The 22,052-nt window shown below is 46.8% G+C and overlaps 1 protein-coding gene across 1 annotated transcript in view; it reads right to left on the reverse strand.

Moving 5' to 3' along the window:
* Positions 1-22,052, reverse strand: part of DNAH17 (dynein axonemal heavy chain 17) — a 7,556,186-nt gene that overhangs the window by 4,348,350 nt on the left and 3,185,784 nt on the right. Inside the window, exons 26-27 of the mRNA XM_069201738.1 lie at positions 10,190-10,328; positions 9,778-10,005 (exon numbers count right to left, since the gene is read on the reverse strand). Coding sequence (XP_069057839.1) covers positions 9,778-10,005; positions 10,190-10,328 — 367 coding nt within the window. The remainder of the gene's footprint in view (positions 1-9,777; positions 10,006-10,189; positions 10,329-22,052) is intronic.

Consider the following 22,052-nt stretch of genomic DNA (forward strand, 5'->3'; position numbering starts at 1 on the left):
TACATGGCCATATTCGGAGTTACCATTGTGAAGCATGGTATTGACCTATATGTAGTGCACACGTGTAATGGTGTCCACGCACTCACAAAGTACAGGGAAATTGCTTGTAACTTTGCACCTAACCTTCACTAAGTGATGGTTAGACATATAGGTGGCTTATAAGTTACTTAACTCCAGTGTAATATGGCTGTGAAATAACGTGGATGTTATTTCACTCAGGCTCCAGTGGCAGTCCTGTGTAAGAATTGTCTGAGCTACCTTAGGGTGGCAAAAGAAATGCTGCAGCCCATATGGATCTCCTGGAACCCCAATACCCTGGGTACGTAGGTACCATATACTAGGGAATTATAAGGGTGTTGCAGTGTGCCAATCAGAATTGGTAAATATGGTCACTAGCCTGCAGTGACAATTTTAAAGACAGAGAGAGCATAAGCACTAAGGTTCTGATTAGCAGAGCCTCAGTGACACAGTTAGGCACCACAGAGGGAACACATTCAGGCCACAAACTATGAGCACTTGGGTCCTGGCTCGCAGGATCCCAGTGAGACAGGCAAAAACAAACTGACACACAAGTAAAAATGGGGGTAACATGCCAGACAAGATGGTACTTTCCTACAGTTTGTTACACCACACACCTTCCACATGGCTTTGAGGTATGCAGACATGAAGTTACTACCTCTGTCTGATACAACTTCCTTAGGGAAAGCCACCCTGGAAAATATTCCCAGGAGGGCCATTGCCACTGCAGGTACTGTAGTGGTCCTTAAGTGGATAGCTTCTGGATACCTTGTGGCATGGTCCATCGCCACAAGGATGAATCTATTGCCAGAAGCTGTTGGAGGGTCAAGGGGGCCAACAACATCAACCACTACCCTCTCAAAGAGCACTCCAGCCACTGGCAGTGGGATTAAGGGGGCCTTTGTGGTGCCACCAGTCTTGCCACTGGCTTGGCAGGTCACACAAGAGCGACAAAACTTCTTAGTGTCCTCTGACGTATGAGGCCAGTAAAAATGGGGAACAAGTCTGTCCCATGTTTTACTTTGCCCCAAATTTCCAGCCAAAGGAATGTCATCTGCCAAAGTTAGGAGGAATTCCCTATACTGTAAAGCAGTGGTTCCCAATCTGTGCGCCACGGCTCGCTGGTGCGCCATCAAAACTAGCCAGGGGCGCCGCACACAGTTTGGGAACCACTGAGCTATTTATAGCCCTTGGGCCAGTTCGTACAAAATAAAACTACTCAGTTTTAGCAGCTCTTTTTTAATTTTATCCTTCAGCGCCCTCTGGTGGTTAAACACAACTAAAGGGATTCTACATTTCACAATATTTAAACAGTTATGTTATAACTACATAAAAATGAGACCTGCCCATTTTACTAGGGTTACCGTCAACCAATATTTTCCCCTTACTAAAAAACCCTATGCATGCTGTAATTAAACAACTGTTACATTTTTATTTTTTACAGTTATATATAGAATTACAATACCTTCATTGGCGTCATCCCAATTCTTTTCAGGGAGAAAAATGGATGTACTCCCTAGGCCAGGCTTACATCCCCCACCCGCCAACAAAAAGTAACATAATGGGGAGCCGCAGCCAGTGGCCAATAGATCAAGGGAGCCGTGGGTCGAAAATGTTTGGGAACCACTGCTGTAAAGGGATGACCACTCTCCTGGTGGCACCAGGTTTAGGGTCCCTTGCTTCAGTATAGAGAAGATTATTCTCCCAGTAAACTCTGTGGGCATCATTGACATCCCCTTTCTGCTGTTTGACAGCTTGCTGTCTGAGACCCTCTAGTGTGGGGCAGGTCTGCTGTGCCACATTCAGTTGCTCCCTGGCAGGCCCCCCTGCACCCAAAAGCTCAGCTGTGTCAGCTTCAAGCTCCTCTGGTGTAAACTCTGCACAGGGAGTTGACTCCTCATCATCAAAGGGGGAATCATCTGGAGAGGGAGGGATGGTGGACAAGGGTTTGCCCTTCCTACCCCTAGTTTTTGGGAGCGCTTGGTCCAATCTTCCCTGTCCTCTTTGCTTCTTGGCCTGAGCCCTAGTATGAGCAAAGATATGCCCAGGAATGCCCAACATTGCTGCATGGGCCTCCAACTCCACTTCAGCCAAAGCGGAAGTTTCCAAATCATTGCCTAAGAGACACTCTACAGGTAAGTCAGTGGATACCACAACCTTCTTCGGACAAGTAACTCCCCCCAGTTGAGTTTCTCAACAGCCATGGGGTGGCTAACAGTGTTGTTATGGGCGTCTGTCACTTGGTACTGATGACCAAGTAGGTGTTGCTCAGGGGCGACCAGATTCTGCATCACCATAGTGACACTAGCACCTGTGTCCCTGTAGGCCTCAACCTGAACACCATTTATTAGGGGTAGTTGCTTGTACTTATCCATATTAAGGTGGCAAGGTCAGTGCCACCATCAGAGACTAAAACAGCCTCAGTGGTCTCCCTAACTAGACCAACCCCCACTACATTACCAAAAGTGAGCCCAGCTACACCCTTTGACTGACTATTAGTAGTGTTCTTCTCACCACCACTGCTATTGCTAGGGGCACTAGTGTTAGCAGTGGGGGTTGTGGTGGTGGGAGGCTTGGTGTATCTCTTTGGAAAAGTAGGATCACTTGCCCAATGGCCTTTAATATTACATAAGTGTGGGAGGCTGCCCTGGTTTGTAGTGGGTACCTTGGGTACTTACACCTCATACCAGGTCCAGTTATCCCTTATTAGTGAAGTAGTAGTGTTCTAGCAGCTTAGGCTGATAGAGGTAGCTATAGAAGAGCAGCTTAGGCTGAACTAGGAGACATGCGGCGCTCCTGCAATAACACTTATAGTTACACAGTACTTATACACAAGTAAAGACAATATTCAGAGTTACCAAAAATAAAGATATTTATTTGGGTGACACAGTACCAAAACTATCTTAGAGACAATACTCCTTGTGTCCACAAGGTAGGTCACTTGTGGAGGTAAGTATTATACACAATATATACACTAGACACCAAAATTAGACAAGTAAGTAGTCATAGAACAATGCAAACAGTAGGAAATCCTATAGAATGCAAGGGAGAAAATAGGTCTAGGGGCAACAAAAACCATATACTAAAAAAGTCGAATGTGAATCACGAATTCCCCCCCTAGACAAGTGTGTGTGTGCAGAATCGCCGGGAGAGTAAGAATACAGTAAAGGTAAGTCAATTACCCCACCCCAGAGCCCAGAAAAGCAGGAGTAAAGTACTGCAAGTTTCCTTAGGACACACTACAACTCGTTTTGGGGATTTTGAAGAAACCAACCAAGTCTGCAAAGAAAAACTGCTGGATTATTGGGCCTGAAGACGTGCAAAGGAAGGGGACCAAGTCCAGAAGTCAAAAGAAGTTCCAGGAAGGACAGGAGCCCCTGCCAACCCAGAAGAGGGTGCAAAAGAAGAGTCCACGGTTGGTCTAAGACTGCAGAAATGCACCTAGGAAGATACCAGCGGGTTCCTGCATGATGCAAAAGATGTCCCACGGCGCGAAGATCGTTGCAGATGCGATTTCGTGTTAGAAGGCACCAACAAGCCTTGGCTATGACAAAAGTGCGTTTTTCATCAAAATTGTGCTGGATGGACCCAGGAGGGACCTGGGGGCCTCAACTCTGTGCGAGGAGGAAGAGGGGGCTCTCAGCACTTTAGAGAGCCCTCAGGATGCCAGCCAGCACCCCCAGAAGCCGCAGGATCTGGGTTCAAAGGAGGTGCAAAACATAGATGGTGCAGCACAACAAAAGAAGTTCCCACGCCGCTGGCGACAACTCAGCGAGTGCTGGAGGTGAGGAAGACACAGTACACAGGGGTACTGTCGTTCTCGGGGAAGGCAAGGTCTTACCTCCTCCAAATTGCGTCAGCAGGACCTCAGGACAGTCCATGTCGATGATGTCCACCCTCTGTGGCTCGTCGTTGTGAGAGGAGTCCCAGAGTACCGGTCGTCGTCTTGGAAGGTGCCTGCTTGGAGCAGGGGAGTGACACCGTCACTCCACGGGAGATTTCTTCAGTCCATCTGGTGCAGAATAAAGACAGGGAGTCCCCAGAGCATGTACACCGTGGAAACTGTTGCAGTAGCTGACTTGGAGCTGAGGTTGCTGAAGTAAAGTGTGTCTTATAGACACTTTGCTGCAGTTACAACGTTTCTTGGAGCAGGCTGCGGTTGATCTGAAGTCAGAAGAGTCTGAAGTTGTTGCAGAGGATTCCTGAAGGAAACTTGCAAGCAGAATCTGAAGAGAACCCATAGGAGAGACCCTAAATAGCCCTGAGAGGGGGATTGGCCTCCTTATCAGGTATGGACCTATGAAGAGGGGTCTCTGATGTCACCTGCTGGCACTGGCCACTCAGAGCCCTCCAGAGTGCCCCAACACCTTGCAAATCAAGATGGCTGAAGTCTGGGACACACTGGAGGAGCTCTGGGCACCACCCCTGGGGTGGTGATGGACAGGGGATTGGTCACTCCCCTTTCCTTTGTCCATTTTCCCACCAGAGCAGGGGAGAAGGGGTCCCTGAACCGGTGTAGTCTGGTTTATGCAAGGAGGGCACCATCTATGCCCTTCAAAGCATTTCATGAGGCTGGGGGATGCTACCCACCCAGCCTGTAACACCTATTTCCAAAGGGAGAGGGTGTAACACCCTCCTCTCAGAAGAAATGCTTTGTTCTGCCTTCCTGGGACTGGGCTGCCTAGAACCCAGGAGGGCAGAACCCTGTCTGTGAGGTAGCAGAAGCTGTAGCTGCAGTGCAAGCCTCAGAGAGCTGGTTTGGCAGTACTATGGGTCCACGGTGGAGTCCCCAGGGTGCATGGGATTGGCTCCCCAATACCAGATTTGGAATGGGGGGACAATTCCATGATCTTAGACATGTTACATGTCCATATTCGGAGTTACCATTGTGAAGCTACATATAGGTGTTGACCTAAATGTAGTGCACTCATATAATAGTGTCCCCGCACTCACAAAGTCTGGGGAAATGGCCCTGCACTATGTGGGGGCACCTTTGCTAGTGCAAGGGTGCCCTCACACGTATGAACTTTGCACCTAACCTTCAGCAAGTGAAGGTTAGACATATAGGTGACTTATAAGTTACTTAAGTGCGGTGAATATGGCTGTGAAATAACGTGTGCGTTATTTCCCACTGGCTGCAATGGCAGACCTGTGCAAGGGTTTGTTTGAGCTCCCTATGGGTGGCAAAAGACATGTTGCAGCCCATATGGATCTCCTGGAACCCCAATGCCCTGGGTACCTAGGTACCATATACTAGGGACTTATAAGGGGGATCCAGTGTCCCAATTGAAATTGATAAATTAAGTCACTAGCCTACAGTGACAAATGTAAAAGCAGAGAGAGAACAAGCACTTAGGTTCTGATTAGCAGAGCCTCAGTGACACAGCCAAGCACTACTGACAGCTCATACATTAGGCCACAAACTATGACCACTGGGGTCCTGGCTTGCAGGATCCAAGTGAGACAGGCAAAACATACTGGCATATAGGTTTTTATCTATGAGCACTGGGGTCCTGGCTAGCAGGATCCCAGTGACAAGGTAAAAAGACAATGACACACTCACAAACAGGCCAAAAGTGGGGGTAACCATGCTAGAAAGAGGCTACTTTCCTACAGTTGCAAGACCCACTGGTCTGATGTTATGGATTGCCACTGCTGGAGGAATGAAGAAATCTTGCCTCATAGTTTGAAGGGTGAAGGGGTGGGGGTAGCCAGAGCCTTGGATGGATCATTGTCTGCAAGTTGAGTCCTTTGATTGACTAGGCGATCGTCCTGTAGAGACCGTTCTACTGTAGGCCCGGCTTGCAGCAGTTGCCTGAGTATACTGGTGGCAAAATTGTTGGAAGGTGGATGAGTACGAGGGATATCTGTAATGTTTAAAACCTCCCCTATATTAAGGCATCTCAAGTTCTCTGGTACCATGAAAGGAAGGCTTTCTAAATTGTAGCATACCTAGAGATATGAGGGCTCCATATCAGTTTTGATTGCCTGAAGAGCTTCATCAATATGTTTGCCAAAGAGGGCTTGCCCATCAAAAAGAAGGTCTAGAATCTTGTTTTGCACCGCCGGGCGAAAAGAGGTGGTCCTCAACCAACCTTGTCTCCTAAGCATAGCAGCCCCTTCCAGCTGACGGAACACATTGGTGGCAATATCCATAGCACAGTCAATATCCTCTGTGGATGTGCATTCTCCTTGTAGGATTTTTCTAGCTTCCAGCTTAGCATCCTCAGGTTGCTGGTCGGTATATGGGGAGATGACAGCCCCTAGTTGTCTGTCGTATCTAGCCAAGACCGTTAGAGAATTTGCAGCTCTTACTGTTAGACTTGACATTGAGGAAAATCGCTTGCCAATATTATCTAACCATCTTCCTTTCATATCAGGAGGTGCCACAATTAGTGTTTAAGGGTTTTTTAATCTCCTTTTGGCCGCTTGTGCTATCACAGAATCTGGTTGAGGGTGAGCAGTTAAGCATGCCGGGGCATCTTCCAGTGCTTTATATTTTTTATCCAGATGCGGGAGTACCACCATGATTGTTGTTGGGTTCTGCATAACCTTCAATCTCTCTTCCCATATGTAACGGACCATTGCATGGAGTGTATTAACTTTTGGAACATCTCCTTGAAGTCGTATATAAAGCAATGCATCCGCTTGGATGGATTCGGTAGCGCACATCTTTTGGCAGCCCTTTCCAGCACACTGTGAAATCCTCTGATGTTCTCTGGAGGTGAGTCTACCTTCATAGGTGAAGGAGATAATGGAGTTGGGAGGACATAGTCACCCCATCCCATGTCTTGAAGTTCACCTTCCTCCTGCTCTCCTTCTAAGATGTGTGTGTCCTGCAACATGGCTGTATTAGATGTTTAAACGTTAGCCAATGGTAAAGATGTGGGCCTCTGCCACGGGGTGGTTACTCGAGGCATTGATGATTTTTCCGGCAAAGCTGACTGAGGCACTGCTTCATCAGTGGGCGGGAATCTTTTTTTATTGTCTGCGAATATAGCTTGCAAGTCAGTAATCAGGGAACAGGGCATATAAACCATTCCCTCTTGGTGTGGTTACTCTTGAACTGTATAATATTGTGGATCATAGTCCTCATAATATTTGTCGTCGTCATCTTGATATCTTGAGAAGGACTACGTGGTGTTCCATAGGGTCCCTCCTTATCAGATTGTCACCCCCCCTCCAAAAGGGGTGGTGGTATCAATGGGGTTATCTTGCTCAGAGAAGTATGCTCTGGGGTTATTTTGGCTGTTTCTTGTCTTTTTTGCAATATTCTGCTCGTCGACAGAGCTGTCAACTGTTCTGAAGTTGAAGTCTTAGGCTGTGCATCAGGTGCGCTCGTCGTTGGTGGAGTTGGTGTCATCGACAACTTAGAAAATATCTATAATTGACGGCTTAGTGGATAAAACCACAGCCAACAAGGTTCTCACTGGAAAAGACATAGACGAAGAAACTATGGCTACTGTTAGGTTCGACAATGAGGGCGAAGTATAAGTCTTTGTCGACGATGTGTCATCGAAGATGCCCTCCTCGACGGTGGATAACTCAACAGCATTAGGGTCATTGATGGCCGCAACGATGAAGCCCTCGTTGACGGTGGAGAAGTCATCGTCATTACCTTCGCCGATGAGGCTGTCATCCACGATGGGGATCTCATAGATGGTCTGTCTCATCAGCTGAGCAATGGGGTGAGGTCGAAGAATGCCTAGCCTTTTTCAACTTCTTCTTACCCAAGTGACCCGAAGAGTTGGAGGACGATAAGTGGTGGTGAGTTCGCGAGCGGTCTTGAGACCTTCCTCTTGAGCAAGACCAGGAGTGATGCGAAGTCGAGCACCGGGCCGCCATAAGCTTAAGGGAACAGGCCTTCTGGTGCATGGCCCTGCACTCGGAGCATGACTTCGGGTCATGCTCGCGCTCCAGGCACCACAAACAGACCTGGTGCAGATCCGTCACCAACATCATGCGGTGACAGGCCTCGCAAGGCTTGAAACCGGTCTTCAAGGACATCCTCGACGCACCACAAAATCACCAAAACTCGACAAAAGTGTCGAAATCGGTGAAAAAATGACCAGGGTAGCTCTCTCCAGATCAGTGCGTGGTGCGCAAAGAAAAGAACTGACATCACTGCGCAGAGGCGGCATCTATATACCACTCCTGACATCATCACGGCGACCACGACGCCAACAATGCCCCCTGAGTTGACTGACACCACCTGACGACACGCAAGGGTACTGCACGAAGAAAAATCTCCAGATCCAATCTGACACCTGGGGGAAATTCTAAGGTAAGGAATCTGCAACCAGAAGTCTCTATAAGATAGGAGGTGTAGGAGGCTCAGATGATGATTCTTTAGCCCTTTCCGTACTGCAAGTATTCTCTTTCTTGACCTTCGAAGAGTGGTATCTGGCTCCATGAGGAGATGGCGAAGGGCTGCGGTCTTTTTAAGACTTTGAGGTGGTCTTTTATAGGCCCTCTTTGGCTGCTCTAAGGAGGATCTTTCTCTGAAGTGATCTCTCTCTTTTCTGTGATATCCTAGAAGAAGAAAGGGAAGTCCTCACTGTCAGAATCGGAAACTGGTTGACTGGTAGACTTAAGTTTTACAGCCAGGTTAATAGCCTGCCTTCCCTGTCCTTCAGGGTTTTAGTGAAAAAGGTACGACATACCTTACAATCTTTTGCGGAGTGGTCTGGATAGAGGCAGTAGACACAATTCTGGTGTGGGTCTTCAGAATGTAATCTCTTCTTACCACAGGTTTTACAGGATCTGAATAGACTCTTCTTTTCTTTGTCAGACATGGTGACAGTCTTCCGAGAAAGTGTAGCTGTAAGAACCAAAAATAAAAACCTTTAGAGCCCAGATGTAGAGAGGCTAAATCTTCTGAAAATCCAAAAAACAGAGAAAAACAGAGCAGAGCTCTGAGGATACTCCCTAGCACGACGTGCGGTAGAAAATCTGAGGGACTGGAGCTTCTCTCAGGAGGGTTCCAGAGGGTGCGGTCTTCTGATTGGTGGACTCTCAAATTTTGTCCTTTTCTCAAAATGACTCTGATAGAATACTAAACTGAAGAGGCTTAGGGCCTTTAGGTTTAGGCCTTTGTCAATACTACTTTATAAAAGGTACCAAGGAACCCCATCTCGACGATGGGGAATGATTCAAGCATGTGAATCTATGAAAGCTCCAGTACTGGAGTAAGCTCGATACCCACCACCAGTCCAGTCAGCACATGAGGCACTTAGCCACCTATCTACACTGAGTCTCCAAGAACCATCTGAACTCTTTTCTATTCTGGGAAGGGGCACAAAACAGGAGCTGGGAGCATGGCTCCATGGTCCAAAGCACCTATGCCTAGTCAAGGGCAGAGTTTATGTCTGGCTGCTCCCTAGCCCTCAAAAGTGATCTGAAACATCTCTCCAGGAAGCCACAGACTATCCTGAAATACACACTGCTAACCATTTTCCTACCAAATCATAAGACAAAATAGAACTAGGTATTATTTTAATATGAGGAACTTCTGATCGAAATCCTATGAGATCTGGTAGCCAGCTTAGTTGTGGTTCCCCTTCCAAACGCCATCTGAAATCTTTAATTTATCGAAAAACGTGTGTTCTTATGTAAAAATGGTTCCTTTGTATGGTGCTCTGTCAACCTCAATGTATAGTTTCAATTTGTGCTCAATAAATCTGAAAAATAAATGAAATTTCAAATAAATATATTGTGATTATTCATTTTCCTCATTTTATTGCCATATTTGTACGTTACCTTTTCAAACTGTAGGTCCCGTTTTCTCGGTACGTCTAGGGCTGGAAAGAGGTCGCCAATAAGTCCCATAAATACGAGCAAATCATCTGTCACTATTTTGGGGATATTAAAATCTCTTAAAGCTCTCATCAAGACTTGATCCTCAGCACGGCCTGGATCTCCTCTTTTCAAGGATCCCGCAACAACAAGCACTGATTTTATGGCTCGTAATCCCCAGTCATAATGGTCCTGTCACAGAAATTGAAGAGTTTTATTAATAACTTTTTAAAGCTATTTAAACACGTCAATACGCACAATGCAATAACAAAATAGACTTCCTCCAACCACTTTTTCAAAGTAAACTTTTCTAATCTTCCTGTAACTTTTCTTGCTTTAATTTTTAGGAATTGTAGCATTTTGGCAAGAAACTTACCTGTTTAGAAAGTAACTCCTTGCAAAGTGTATACAAAGTAATGAACTTCCGAGCAAGAAGTCTCGCATCAATAAATCCCTCTGCTACCAACATGATTTCGCATATCAGCTCAAAGTCTGGAACCACCATAGCACAGGGTCTGAAAGAAATAATAACACATACTTTAATATTAGAACATTATTAATAAACTACTAAAAATGCATACCTTCCTCTATTTGTAGCACACATGCATGAACTGCTAGTACTGAAAAAAACACTAGGAAATTGTCATATTTGGGAAACTGCCTGAAAAACATTGTTGTCCTGATGAGACCCTGGTATCCTTTGTTAGGCTTGAAACGTCGTTGACAGTCTGATTAGCCAGACCTTCCTTGTTGTGTTGTGAATGACAAATGACTGTATTGACAAATGAATTCTAAAATCCAATAAGAGGCTGTCTTTTTGAGATACACCAGAGACTATAGAGATATAAGCAATTCTTTTATTGCCTTTTGATGTGGTGTCTCTTGTTCACTTGGGGTGCACTTTCTCAATTTTCTACATCAGAGTTTGATTACATAAATTATATTTTATGTCATGGTCATGTTTTTCCTCATATGAATAAACTTGTGTTGTTACACGTTTGAGTACTGGTTTTAGTGGGCTAATTTGATATGTTTATGGCAGATGATTTTTCCATCTTTATTCAGAAATTGTGGGGTGAATAAGTCAGTAGCAACATATTTTTCTGCTATAATATACAAAATCGATTTAAACTGATTAAGCAACAGCCACAATCCCTTGCAGGGTGAACCACAAAAAGTCACTAAGTTAACCTTTGCTTAACCCTGGATAGCTTGGCACAGAAAGCAGTCAGGCTTAACTTAGAGGCAATGTGTAAAGTATTTATGCAGCACACAAACAGTGATAAAGTGAAAACACAATACAATAAAAAGCCTAAAACAATTTAGAGAACTAGAGGAATTTTTAACAAATTATTTGACACCAAAACGACAAAAATCCAATCAATAGAACCAGAGTTATGAATTTTAAAAGTTTAAGATTTAAAGTAGCCCTTAGAAGCTAAAAGCGCCAATCTCAGACATCTTGGTCGTGCTACATCATTAATGTTTACCCAGATGGATTCCAGTTTGGATACACGAAGTGGTTTGGGCCTGGTGTCCGCTTACATTCAAACTTAGAACATTTTGGATGAAAAAGTCTCTGAGAAAGTAGAAGTTCAATGGGCAAAGCAGCAAGAGTGTCTGAGGAGGGAGTGTCATCATCAGACAGATGTGTAAATAAGTGTGAGAAAGTAGCCTCTTTCTAGCCTTGTTACCCCCACTTTAGGCCTGTTTGTGAGTGTATGTCAGGGTGTTTTCACTGTCTCACTGGTATCCTGCTTGCCAGGGCCCAGTGCTCATAGTGAAAACCCTATGTTTTCAGTATGTTTGTTATGTGTCACTGGGACCCTGCTAGTCAGGACCTCAGTGCTCATAAGTTTGTGGCCTATATGTATGTGTTCCCTGTGTGGTGCCTAACTGTCTCACTGAGGCTCTGCTAACCAGAACCTCAGTGGTTATGCTCTCTCATTTCTTTCCAAATTGTCACTAACAGGCTAGTGACTATTTTTACCAATTTACATTGGCTTACTGGAACACCCTTATAATTCCCTAGTATATGGTACTGAGGTACCCAGGGTATTGGGGTTCCAGGAGATCCCTATGGGCTGCAGCATTTCTTTTGCCACCCATAGGGTGCTCTGAAAATTCTCACACAGGCCTACCACTGCAGCCTGAGTGAAAAAACGTCCACGTTATTTCACAGCCATTTTACACTGCACTTAAGTAACTTATAAGTCACCTATATGTCTATCCTTTACCTGGTAAAGGTTAGGTGCAAAGTTACTTAGTGTGAGGGCACCCTGGCACTAGCCAAGGTGCCCCCACATTGTTCAGGGCCAATTTCCCTGACTTTGTGAGTGCGGGGACACCATTACACGCGTGCACTACATATAGGTCACTACCTATATGTAGCTTCACAATGGTAACTCCGAATATGGCCATGTAACATGTCTATGATCATGGAATTGCCCCCTCTATGCCATCCTGGCATAGTTGGCACAATCCCATGATCCCAGTGGTCTGTAGCACAGACCCTGGTACTGCCAAACTGCCCTTCCTGGGGTTTCACTGCAGCTGCTGCTGCTGCCAACCCCTCAGACAGGCATCTGCCCTCCGGGGTTCCAGCCAGGCATGGCCCAGGATTGCAGAACAAAGAACTTCCTCTGAGAGAGGGTGTTACACCCTCTCCCTTTGGAAAATGGTGTGAAGGCAGGGGAGGAGTAGCCTCCCCCAGCCTCTGGAAATGCTTTCTTGGGCACAGATGTGCCCAATTCTGCATAAGCCAGTCTACACCGGTTCAGGGGACCCCTTAGCCCTGCTCTGGCGCGAAACTGGACAAAGGAAAGGGGAGTGACCACTCCCCTGACCTGCACCTCCCCTGGGAGGTGTCCAGAGCTCCTCCAGTGTGCTCCAGACCTCTGCCATCTTGGAAACAGAGGTGCTGCTGGCACACTGGACTGCTCTGAGTGGCCAGTGCCACCAGGTGACGTCAGAGACTCCTTGTGATAGGCTCCTTCAGGTGTTGCTAGCCTATCCTCTCTCCTAGGTAGCCAAACCCTCTTTTCTGGCTATTTAGGGTCTCTGTCTCTGGGGAAACTTTAGATAACGAATGCAAGAGCTCATCCGAGTTCCTCTGCATCTCTCTCTTCACCTTCTGCCAAGGAATCGACTGCTGACCGCGCTGGAAGCCTGCAAACCTGCAACATAGTAGCAAAGACGACTACTGCAACTCTGTAACGCTGATCCTGCCGCCTTCTCGACTGTTTTCCTGCTTGTGCATGCTGTGGGGGTAGTCTGCCTCCTCTCTGCACCAGAAGCTCCGAAGAAATCTCCCGTGGGTCGACGGAATCTTCCCCCTGCAACCGCAGGCACCAAAAAGCTGCATTACCGGTCCCTTGGGTCTCCTCTCAGCACGACGAGCGAGGTCCCTCGAATCCAGCGACTCTGTCCAAGTGACCCCCACAGTCCAGTGACTCTTCAGTCCAAGTTTGGTGGAGGTAAGTCCTTGCCTCACCTCGCTGGGCTGCATTGCTGGGAACCGCGACTTTTGCAGCTACTCCGGCCCCTGTGCACTTCCGGCGGAAATCCTTTGTGCACAGCCAAGCCTGGGTCCACGGCACTCTAACCTGCATTGCACGACTTTCTAAGTTGGTCTCCGGCGACGTGGGACTCCTTTGTGCGACTTCGGGTGAGCACCGTTTCACGCATCCTCGTAGTGCCAGTTTCTGGCACTTCTCTGGGTGCTACCTGCTGCTGAGAGGGCTCCTTGTCTTGCGCGATGTCCCCTCTCTCTCCTGGTCCAATTTGCGACCTCCTGGTCCCTCCAGGGCCACACCAGCGTCCAAAAACGCTAACCGCACGATTTGCAGCTAGCAAGGCTTGTTGGCGTTCTTTCGGCGGGAAAACACTTCTGCACAACTCTTCACGGCGAGAGGGATCCGTCCACCAAAGGAGAAGTCTCTAGCCCTTTTCGTTCCTGCAGAAACCTCAGCTTCTTCTGTCCAGTAGAAGCTTCTTTGCATCCACAGCTGGCATTTCCTGGGCATATGCCCATCTCCGACTTGCTTGTGACTTTTGGACTTGGTCCCCTTGTTCCACAGGTACCCTAGATTGGAAATCCACAGTTGTTGCATTGTTGGTTTGTGTCTTTCCTGCATTATTCCTCTAACACGACTGCTTTGTCCTTAGGGGAACTTTAGTGCACTTTGCACCCACTTTTCAGGGTCTTGGGGAGGGTTATTTTTCTAACTCTCACTATTTTCTAATAGTCCCAGCGACCCTCTACAAGGTCACATAGGTTTGGGGTCCATTTGTGGTTCGCATTCCACTTTTGGAGTATATGGTTTGTGTTGCCCCTATCCCTATGTTTCCCCATTGCATCCTATTGTAACTATACATTGTTTGCACTGTTTTCTAAGACTATACTGCATATTTTTGCTATTGTGTATATATATCTTGTGTATATTTCCTATCCTCTCACTGAGGGTACACTCTAAGATACTTTGGCATATTGTCATAAATATAAAGTACCTTTATTTTTAGTATAACTGTGTATTGTGTTTTCTTATGATATTGTGCATATGACACTAAGTGGTACTGTAGTAGCTTCACACGTCTCCTAGTTCAGCCTAAGCTGCTCTGCTAAGCTACCATTATCTATCAGCCTAAGCTGCTAGACACCCTATACACTAATAAGGGATACCTGGGCCTGGTGCAAGGTGTAAGTACCCCTTGGTACTCACTACAAGCCAGTCCAGCCTCCTACATTGGTTGTGCAGCGGTGGGATAAGTGCTTTGAGACTACTTACCACTCTTGTCATTGTACTTTTCATAAGAGAAAAATATACAAAACAAGGTCAGTGTATATACACATAGCCAAAAAGTTTTGCATTTCCTCTTTTCACTCTTTTCTAAGTGCTGAAAAGTACTTCTAAACTTTCTAAAAAGTTCTAAAAAGTTTTAAAAGTTTTTTTTCTCTCTTTCTAAAAGCTCTGACAAACTTTTTTCTCTTTTTCTATCACTTTAACTCCCTCTAAAAATGTCTGGCACAGGCCAAAATGTTGATCTGTCCAAAATTGCATATGACCACCTTAGCTGGAAAGGAGCAAGGAGTCTCTGTATAGAGAGAGGTTTGAGTGTAGGGAAGAATCCTTCCTTGGAATTGTTACTTAACATTCTTAGAGAACAAGATAAGGCTAAAAGTGCCCCATCTGTTGAAAAAGTAGCTAATGGTTCCCAATCTGATCCAGGGACTCCCCCAGGAAAAGATTCAGGAAAGAAACTTCTCAGACTGCCCATTACTAGACAGTCTAGCATAGTTGGTACAGAGGTTGAATCACACCATACTGATGGTGTGCTCTCACATTATACTGTTAGCCAAGCTGTTAGGGTGCCCTCTGTAAGGGACAGGTCTCCTTCTGTCCAGTCTCACCATACTTCTGTTTCAAGGAATGTCCCTCCCACCCACCCTGATGACAGATTGTTAGAAAGGGAGCTCAATAGATTGAGAGTGGAACAAACCAGACTGAAGCTGAAGAAGCAACAGCTGGATTTGGATAGACAGACTTTAGAAGTAGAGAAGGAGAGACAGAAACTGGGTTTAGAAACCCATGGTGGCAGCAGCAGTATTCCCCATAGTCATCCTGCAAAAGAGCATGATTCCAGGAATCTGCATAAGATAGTTCCCCCTTATAAGGAGGGGGATGACATTAACAAGTGGTTTGCTGCACTTGAGAGGGCCTGTGCTGTACAGGATGTCCCTCAAAAGCAGTGGGCTGCTATCCTATGGCTATCATTTAGTGGAAAAGGTAGGGATAGGCTCCTTACTGTTAAAGAAAATGAAGCTAATGATTACAAAGTTCTTAAGAATGCACTCCTGGATGGTTATGGCTTAACCACTGAACAATACAGGATAAAGTTCAGAGAGACCAAAAAGGAGTCTTCACAAGACTGGGTTGATTATATTGACCATTCAGTGAAGGCCTTGGAGGGGTGGTTACATGGCAGTAAAGTTACTGATTATGACAGCCTGTATAACTTGATCCTGAGAGAGCATATTCTTAATAATTGTGTGTCTGATTTGTTGCACCAGTATTTGGTGGACTCTGATCTGACCTCTCCCCAAGAATTGGGAAAGAAGGCAGACAAATGGGTCAGAACAAGGGTGAACAGAAAAGTTCATACAGGGGGTGACAAAGAGAACACTAAGAAGAAAGATGGTGAAAAATCTCAAGATAAGCATGGGGATAAGGGTAAAACCAAAGATCCCACTTCAAATCTTAAACACTCTTCAGGGGGTGGGGATAAAACAAATTCTTCCTCTTCTTCTCAACCTACACAATTTAAAAAGCCTTGGTGCTTTGTGTGTAAAAATAGAGGCCATAGGCCAGGGGATAAGTCCTGTCCAGGTAAACCCCCTGAGCCTACCACCACTAATACATCAAGCTCTAGTGCCCCTAGCAGTAGTGGTACTAGTGGTGGGACTGCTGGCAACAGTCAAGTTAAGGGTGTAGTTGGGTTCACTTATGGGTCCATCATAGAAACTGGGGTAGTCAGTCCCAAGACAGTTTCTGTCACACCTAGTGGCATTGGCCTTGCCACACTGGCTGCTTGTCCCCTTACAATGGATAAGTACAGGCAGACAGTTTCAATAAATGGTGTTGAGGCCTTGGCCTACAGGGACACAGGTGCCAGTATCACTTTGGTGACTGAAAACCTAGTGGCTCCTGAACAACACATCATTGGACAACAGTATAAAATTATTGATGTCCATAACTCCACTAAGTTTCTTCCCTTAGCTATAATTCAGTTTAGTTGGGGTGGAGTTACAGGCCCTAAGCAGGTGGTGGTATCACCTAGCTTACCTGTAGACTGTCTCTTAGGTAATGACCTAGAGGCCTCAGGTTGGGCTGATGTAGAGTTTTATGCCCATGCAGCCATGCTGGGCATCCCTGAGGAATTGTTCCCTCTCATTTCTACTGAAATGAAAAAGCAAAGGAGAGAAGGCCTGAAAACTCAGGATCCCTCTCCATCAACAGGTAAAAAGGGTATCACAGTATCCCCTAACCACCCTGCCATTCAGGATACCATTCCTGTGGTGGGAGAAACCTCTCCTGGGGTGGCACCTGTTCCAAGGGAATCATCAGCTGGCAAAGCTGTACTCCCTGAGGTAGAAGTACCTCTCTGTGGGTTAACTAACATTGGTGACAAAAAGAGCACCATTTTAGTTAACATGGAGCATCCCTCCAACCCTCCCAGAGAAACTTTAGTGCAGAAACCCTGCACTGCCTCACAACACTTAGGACAGCATCCCTGCCCTAGTGTGGAGCTCATAGGACAGCATCCCTGCCCTGCTCCAACTCAAGAGAAACAGCATCCCTGTTCTCTCTTCCAGCCATATGGACAAAGTTTTTGCCCAGCTATGGCTTTTCTGAGACAGCATCCCTGTCTGGCATTTCCATCACTACAAATAGGTTCAGTGGACAATTCCCACTGCTCTAAACTAAAACTTACTGATAGAAACTCTGAAAATACATCTTCACATTGTTGCTTAACTAAAAAACTTCAAACAGGGTGGTTTACATCCCCACAGGGAAGTAACCATATAGTGGATGATAAAGGGAGTAACCAGTCTGTTGCAGAGCTACTCTCTACTTATCACCACTTAGACAATAAAGTCTCAACTGGCCAAGGTTAGCCTTGTTGTCCTTCGTTTGGGGGGGGGTTGTGTGAGAAAGTAGCCTCTTTCTAGCCTTGTTACCCCCACTTTAGGCCTGTTTGTGAGTGTATGTCAGGGTGTTTTCACTGTCTCACTGGTATCCTGCTTGCCAGGGCCCAGTGCTCATAGAGAAAACCCTATGTTTTCAGTATGTTTGTTATGTGTCACTGGGATCCTGCTAGTCAGGACCCCAGTGCTCATAAGTTTGTGGCCTATATGTATGTGTTCCCTGTGTGGTGCCTAACTGTCTCACTGAGGCTCTGCTAACCAGAACCTCAGTGGTTATGCTCTCTCATTTCTTTCCAAATTGTCACTAACAGGCTAGTGACTATTTTTACCAATTTACATTGGCTTACTGGAACACCCTTATAATTCCCTAGTATATGGTACTGAGGTACCCAGGGTATTGGGGTTCCAGGAGATCCCTATGGGCTGCAGCATTTCTTTTGCCACCCATAGGGAGCTCTGACAATTCTTACACAGGCCTGCCACTGCAGCCTGAGTGAAATAACGTCCACGTTATTTCACAGCCATTTTACACTGCACTTAAGTAACTTATAAGTCACCTATATGTCTAACCTTTACCTGGTAAAGGTTAGGTGCAAAGTTACTTAGTGTGAGGGCACCCTGGCACTAGCCAAGGTGCCCCCACATTGTTCAGGGCCAATTTCCCTGACTTTGTGAGTGCGGGGACACCATTACACGCGTGCACTACATATAGGTCACTACCTATAGGTAGCTTCACAATGGTAACTCAAAATATGGCCATGTAACATGTCTATGATCATGGAATTGCCCCCTCTATGCCATTCTGGCATAGTTGGCACAATCCCATGATCCCAGTGGTCTGTAGCACAGACCCTGGTACTGCCAAACTGCCCTTCCTGGGGTTTCACTGCAGCTGCTGCCAACCCCTCAGACAGGCATCTGCCCTCCTGGGTTCCAGCCAGGCCTGGCCCAGGATGGCAGAACAAAGGTCTTCCTCTGAGAGAGGGTGTTACACCCTCTCCCTTTGGAAAATGGTGTGAAGGCAGGGGAGGAGTAGCCTCCCCAAGCCTCTGGAAATGCTTTCTTGGGCACAGATGTGCCCAATTCTGCATAAGCCAGTCTACACCGGTTCAGGGGACCCCTTAGGCCTGCTCTGGCGCGAAACTGGACAAAGGAAAGGGGAGTGACCACTCCCCTGACCTGCACCTCCCCTGGGAGGTGTCCAGAGCTCCTCCAGTGTGCTCCAGACCTCTGCCATCTTGGAAACAGAGGTGCTGCTGGCACACTGGACTGCTCTGAGTGGCCAGTGCCACCAGGTGACGTCAGAGACTCCTTGTGATAGGCTCCTTCAGGTGTTGCTAGCCTATCCTCTCTCCTAGGTAGCCAAACCCTCTTTTCTGGCTATTTAGGGTCTCTGTCTCTGGGGAAACTTTAGATAACGAATGCAAGAGCTCATCCGAGTTCCTCTGCATCTCTCTCTTCACCTTCTGCCAAGGAATCGAATGCTGACCGCGCTGGAAGCCTGCAAACCTGCAACATAGTAGCAAAGACGACTACTGCAACTCTATAACGCTGATCCTGCCGCCTTCTCGACTGTTTTCCTGCTTGTGCATGCTGTGGGGGTAGTCTGCCTCCTCTCTGCACCAGAAGCTCCGAAGAAATCTCCTGTGGGTCGACGGAATCTTCCCCCTGCAACCGCAGGCACCAAAAAGCTGCATTACCGGTCCCTTGGGTCTCCTCTCAGCACGACGAGCGAGGTCCCTCGAATCCAGCGACTCTGTCCAAGTGACCCCCACAGTCCAGTGACTCTTCAGTCCAAGTTTGGTGGAGGTAAGTTCTTGCCTCACCTCGCTGGGCTGCATTGCTGGGAACCGCGACTTTTGCAGCTACTCCGGCCCCTGTGCACTTCCGTCGGAAATCCTTTGTGCACAGCCAAGCCTGGGTCCACAGCACTCTAACCTGCATTGCACTACTTTCTAAGTTGGTCTCCGGCGACGTGGGACTCCTTTGTGCGACTTCGAGTGAGCACCGTTTCACGCATCCTTGTAGTGCCGTTTTCTGGCACTTCTCCGGGTGCTACCTGCTGCTGAGAGGGCTCCTTGTCTTGCTCGACCTCCCCTCTCTCTCCTGGTCCAATTTGCGATCTCCTGGTCCCTCCAGGGCCACAGCAGCGTCCAAAAATGCTAACCACACGATTTGCAGCTAGCAAGGCTTGTTGGCGTTCTTTTGGCGGGAAAACACTTCTGCACGACTCTCCACTGCGAGCGGGATCCGTCCACCAAAGGGGAAGTCTCTAGCCCTGTTCGTTTCTGCAGAAACCTCAGCTTCTTCTGTCCAGTAGAAGCTTCTTTGCATCCACAGCTGGCATTTCCTGGGCATATGCCCATCTCCGACTTGCTTGTGACTTTTGGACTTGGTCCCCTTGTTCCACAGGTACCCTAGATTGGAAATCCACAGTTGTTGCATTGTTGGTTTGTGTCTTTCCTGCATTATTCCTCTAACACGACTGCTTTGTCCTTAGGGGAACTTTAGTGCACTTTGCACTCACTTTTCAGGGTCTTGGGGAGGGTTATTTTTCTAACTCTCACTATTTTCTAATAGTCCCAGCGACCCTCTACAAGGTCACATAGGTTTGGGGTCCATTCGTGGTTCGCATTCCACTTTTGGAGTATATGGTTTGTGTTGCCCCTATCCCTATGTTTCTCCATTGCATCCTATTGTAACTATACATTGTTTGCACTGTTTTCTAAGACTATACTGCATAGTTTTGCTATTGTGTATATATATCTTGTGTATATTTCCTATCCTCTCACTGAGGGTACACTCTAAGATACTTTGGCATATTGTCAGAAAAATAAAGTACCTTTATTTTTAGTATAACTGTGTATTGTGTTTTCTCATGATATTGTGCATATGACACTAAGTGGTACTGTAGTAGCTTCACACGTCTCCTAGTTCAGCCTAAGCTGCTCTGCTAAGCTACCATTATCTATCAGCCTAAGCTGCTAGACACCCTATACACTAATAAGGGATACCTGGGCCTGGTGCAAGGTGTAAGTACCCCTTGGTACTCACTACAAGCCAGTCCAGCCTCCTACAATAAGCTGCAGCGAAGAATTTTACATTTGGACTTAGCCATTGTAGGAAGCTGGCCTGGTGTGTGGTAGGTGCTTACACCTTATACCAGGTCCAGGTATCCCCTTTTAATGAAGTGTAGGCAGTGTCTAGAAGCCACGCTCTCTAGAGGTAGCTGTGGATGTGCAGCCAAGGCTATTCTAAGAGACATGCAAAGCTCATGGAATATCAATGTAGTCACAAACCACTTACACACATGAAAACAAACACACAGTGTTACAAAAATAAAGGTATTTTATTTTAGTGACACAATACCAAAATTACTAAAAAGGCAATATTCCCTTAGGATGTAAGTAAACACACTAAATATGTACACTAGTAATCAGAAATAGGCATAGAAAAGGTTAGGAAACAGTGCAAGTAGCAATAAGCAATAGTGACCGTAGGGGGAGCCCAAGCCATTTACTAAAAAAATGGAATGCAACCACAGGACCCCCCACCTCTGTAAGTGGAATGTGTAGAGGGGAGCTGAGGGTACCAGAAAACCACAGTGGTAAGTAACACAATACCCACCAGCAACCAGGAAAGCAGAAGTAAATCACTGGAATTTCCCCAAACCACCCAAAAGGAAGAAAAAAAAGAAAAGGAGACACCCAGAAAAGACTGCAAGAAACCAGCGGTGGATTCCTGAAGAAGAAGACCTGTGGAGAGATGGGACCAAGTCCAAAAGTCAGGAAGAGTAGGAGCTACTACCCACCCAGCTGTACTTGCAGGAGTTGGTCGATGGTGATGAATATCAGGTCACCACTGCAGCCCTGGAGTTTGAAAATAGTTCCTGAAGGATGCAGAAGATGTCCCACGCTGGAATGAAGATTGCAGACAGGTGCTGGTGCAGGAATTCCACCAACAAACTTTGGAAAAAGCAAACTCGCAGTTAGTGGAAAAGTGGTGCTGCCGGGGACCAGCAAGGCCCAGGAGGACCCAACCCAGGAGGGGGAGTCACATGGGACCCCCAGCATCGCAGAGAGTCCACAGGAGCAGAGGCAGCACCCACAGGAGTAGCATAGGACGGGGACACAGAAGTTGCTGAAGGATCTCACACAGCACTACAGGAAGGGATTCCACGCCGCAGGAGAACCATGCAGAGGGCTGTGCGTTGCAGGAAAGAGTGCTGGGGACTGGATCTACACATCACCTGAAGATCCCTTGGAAAAATGCAAACAAGCCTTGGCAGCTGCAGGAGACATGGTGCAAGGGGGTACTGTCCTGCGTGGGAAGGCAAGGGCTTACCTCCACCAAAGATGGACAGCTGGCAGAGAGGAACAAGAGAACTATTCAGGATCACCGCCCGTGATGCAGGATCCACCTAGTTCTGGAGGCTCGCAGATCCACGCAGCCGGTCGGCACTGCAGCAGGTGCCTGAGGATGCAGGGGAGTGACTTCTTCACTCCAAGGGAGATTCCTTCATTTTCTTGTGCGG

Source organism: Pleurodeles waltl, chromosome 7 (assembly GCF_031143425.1).
Source record: "Pleurodeles waltl isolate 20211129_DDA chromosome 7, aPleWal1.hap1.20221129, whole genome shotgun sequence".
NCBI classification, from domain to species: domain Eukaryota; kingdom Metazoa; phylum Chordata; class Amphibia; order Caudata; family Salamandridae; genus Pleurodeles; species Pleurodeles waltl.